The sequence below is a fragment of the Gracilinanus agilis genome, chromosome 2 (genome assembly GCF_016433145.1).
Source record: "Gracilinanus agilis isolate LMUSP501 chromosome 2, AgileGrace, whole genome shotgun sequence".
NCBI classification, from domain to species: Eukaryota; Metazoa; Chordata; class Mammalia; order Didelphimorphia; family Didelphidae; genus Gracilinanus; species Gracilinanus agilis.
The window spans coordinates 572,547,596-572,549,912 of record NC_058131.1 but is presented as its reverse complement, the minus strand read 5'-3'; the positions used below and the strand labels follow the sequence as shown (position 1 = coordinate 572,549,912).

At 46.1% G+C, this 2,317-nt stretch overlaps 1 protein-coding gene and 1 non-coding gene across 2 annotated transcripts in view; one reads left to right on the top strand and one right to left on the bottom strand.

Moving 5' to 3' along the window:
• Window positions 1-1,611: 1,611 nt before the first annotated feature.
• Window positions 1,612-1,683, bottom strand: TRNAQ-CUG. The gene has a single exon. It is a non-coding gene; the product is annotated as a tRNA-Gln (tRNA).
• A 436-nt stretch (window positions 1,684-2,119) lies between these two features.
• RAB11A (RAB11A, member RAS oncogene family) overlaps window positions 2,120-2,317 on the top strand; it is a 23,043-nt gene continuing 22,845 nt past the window's right edge. Inside the window, exon 1 of the mRNA XM_044662413.1 lies at window positions 2,120-2,293. Coding sequence (XP_044518348.1) covers window positions 2,254-2,293 — 40 coding nt within the window. The 5' untranslated portion in view covers window positions 2,120-2,253. The remainder of the gene's footprint in view (window positions 2,294-2,317) is intronic.

Sequence of the window (2,317 nt, the reverse complement as noted above, 5' to 3'; positions counted from 1 at the left end):
TATAACACTATATATACATATATAGTATTATACACACATACATGTGTATCCATCTATCTCGATATACATATACCTACCACATACAGAACAGATGGGAAGATAGATGAAAGTAGTAGATATAAGGTCAAATGGAAAGGTGACTGGGAGAATCCTCCTATAGAAGTTAGGATTTGAGCTGGGTCTTAAAAGAAATCAAAGGCTGAGTTGAGGGGCACCCAGTACAAAGAGATGGAACTGAGAGTTATCTTCCACTCTTAACTCTCACTCATGACATTTGATTTTCTACTTTTTATCTTTTGTATCACTTCATATATCTTGTGTCTCTCCCCTTTTGTACTCATAGAACCAGCACCTTAGTTCAGGTCATCACCACCTCTTCCCTGAATTAATTAGTGAATGAGTTTCTGAATTGGTCCCCTGGCCTCCATCCAACCTTTCTTTCCATTTCACATTTCTGACACGGTCCAAATGAATATTTCTCAAGCACAGGACCGGCAGTGTCACTTGCCACCAGAAGCTTCAGTATTCCCTCTTAGCCTATTGGATAAATTCAGAGATTCTTAGGAGTTGCTCAAGCCTATGGAGAAATTTTGAATTTATTTTGTATATATTTTTCTGTCTTTTTCTATAGTATATTTTGTATTTTTCTGTGTTCAGGTTGTTTCCCTCTAGGAGAATGTAAACTCTTTAAGAACCAGAACAATTTGTGTAATGACTTAAACATTGTAAAGAGAGACAGCTTTTTTGAAATACTTGAGAATTGCTTTTAATGGCATGACTAACCAAGAAGACCACGATGAAATGTCTCCCATCTCCTCATGGGCTAGAGGCGCAAGAAGACAATACATTTTGCAGTGCTGCCAATGTGTGAATTGTTATTTGTGCTGATTTGTCCAAGGGAAGTTTTGTTTTTATTTTTGGCAATGGGGAGGAGGGGGGGAAGGAGGAGGAGCGTTATTAGCAAAAGTGAGGGTGGGGAAGTGATGATGATGATACCAAAAAGGAGAAAAGAATGATAAGGGTTAATAAAGCATTAAAAATTCAAAGAAGAGAACAAAAGGCGATTCAGAGGGAAATATAGTCAGGACAGCTTTGTAATTATCATGCTTAACTTAAGTTCTGGTTTCATGTACAATTCACTTTTTTTTTTTTGTTGTTTGTTTGTTTGTTTGTTTTTTTTTTAACCCTTGTACTTCGGTGTATTGTCTCATAGGTGGAAGAGTGGTAAGGGTGGGCAATGGGGGTCAAGTGACTTGCCCAGGGTCACACAGCTGGGAAGTGACTGAGGCCGGGTTTGAACCTAGGACCTCCTGTCTCTATACAATTCACTTTTTCTGCTTTTCTTTGTGTACTGAACCGCTCATATTGATGTTTATCAGGTTTCAAATTACAACACATTTAAAAAATAATATTAAAAAAAATTAAGCCCTTGAGATGACCTTAGGTAGGGGACAAATATGCACCTAGCACAAGACCTACTAAGTGCTAGGATGGGGAACTTACTCAATTTTCCGTGAATGAATGAATGAATTGATGTCTACGACGAAGTAAGGTTATAATAGGAGAAAGCTGATCCTATGAAAGGTGCCTTGGAAAAAAATGTTGTACTACAGGTTCCACCGAGATTTGAACTCGGATCGCTGGATTCAGAGTCCAGAGTGCTAACCATTACACCATGGAACCGCCATACCTCGGCTGCCGCCCAAAGCTCTCTTATCTTTAGCTAGCCCCGCCCCTACTAAGGGACCCACCCCCTTCCCACCCTTCCACTGCTAGGTCTCCCGGAACCCTAGAGGGCCGGACTGTCAGAGGGGCAAATGGGGCGGGCACGTGTGCTTGCAGGAGTAACCAGCCTCAATTTCACTTCAGCTCTTTCGGGATGGTGGGTAAGGGAAACATTCCTCCTTCCGACCTGGCATGCTGGCACTCAAGCTCGCGCCCGCCCGGGCTAGACCAAGAATGGAACGGGCGAACGCGCGTGCGAGCGGGTCCAGGCCGGCTGGGGTAGGGGCGGGGGAACGAGTTGGAACCCCAGCCAGTGGAGGGTGGAGCCCGGCCCCCCGGAAGCACTTTCCAAGAGGGAGAGAGGGCGGACCGGGCCGGCGGAAGTGGCGCAGCGTCAGGGAGGGGCGCGTTACCCTCGTCCGGCTCCTTAGGCTCTGCGGCGGCTCCGGCTCCGGCTCCCCCTGAAGTGACGCCCCCCCCTTCCCCGCCCGACTGCCGCTCCGGCCCCTCAGCCCCCAGTGACGCGCCATGGGCACCCGAGACGACGAGTACGACTATCTCTTTAAAGGTGAGACCGCGACCTCACCGCCCC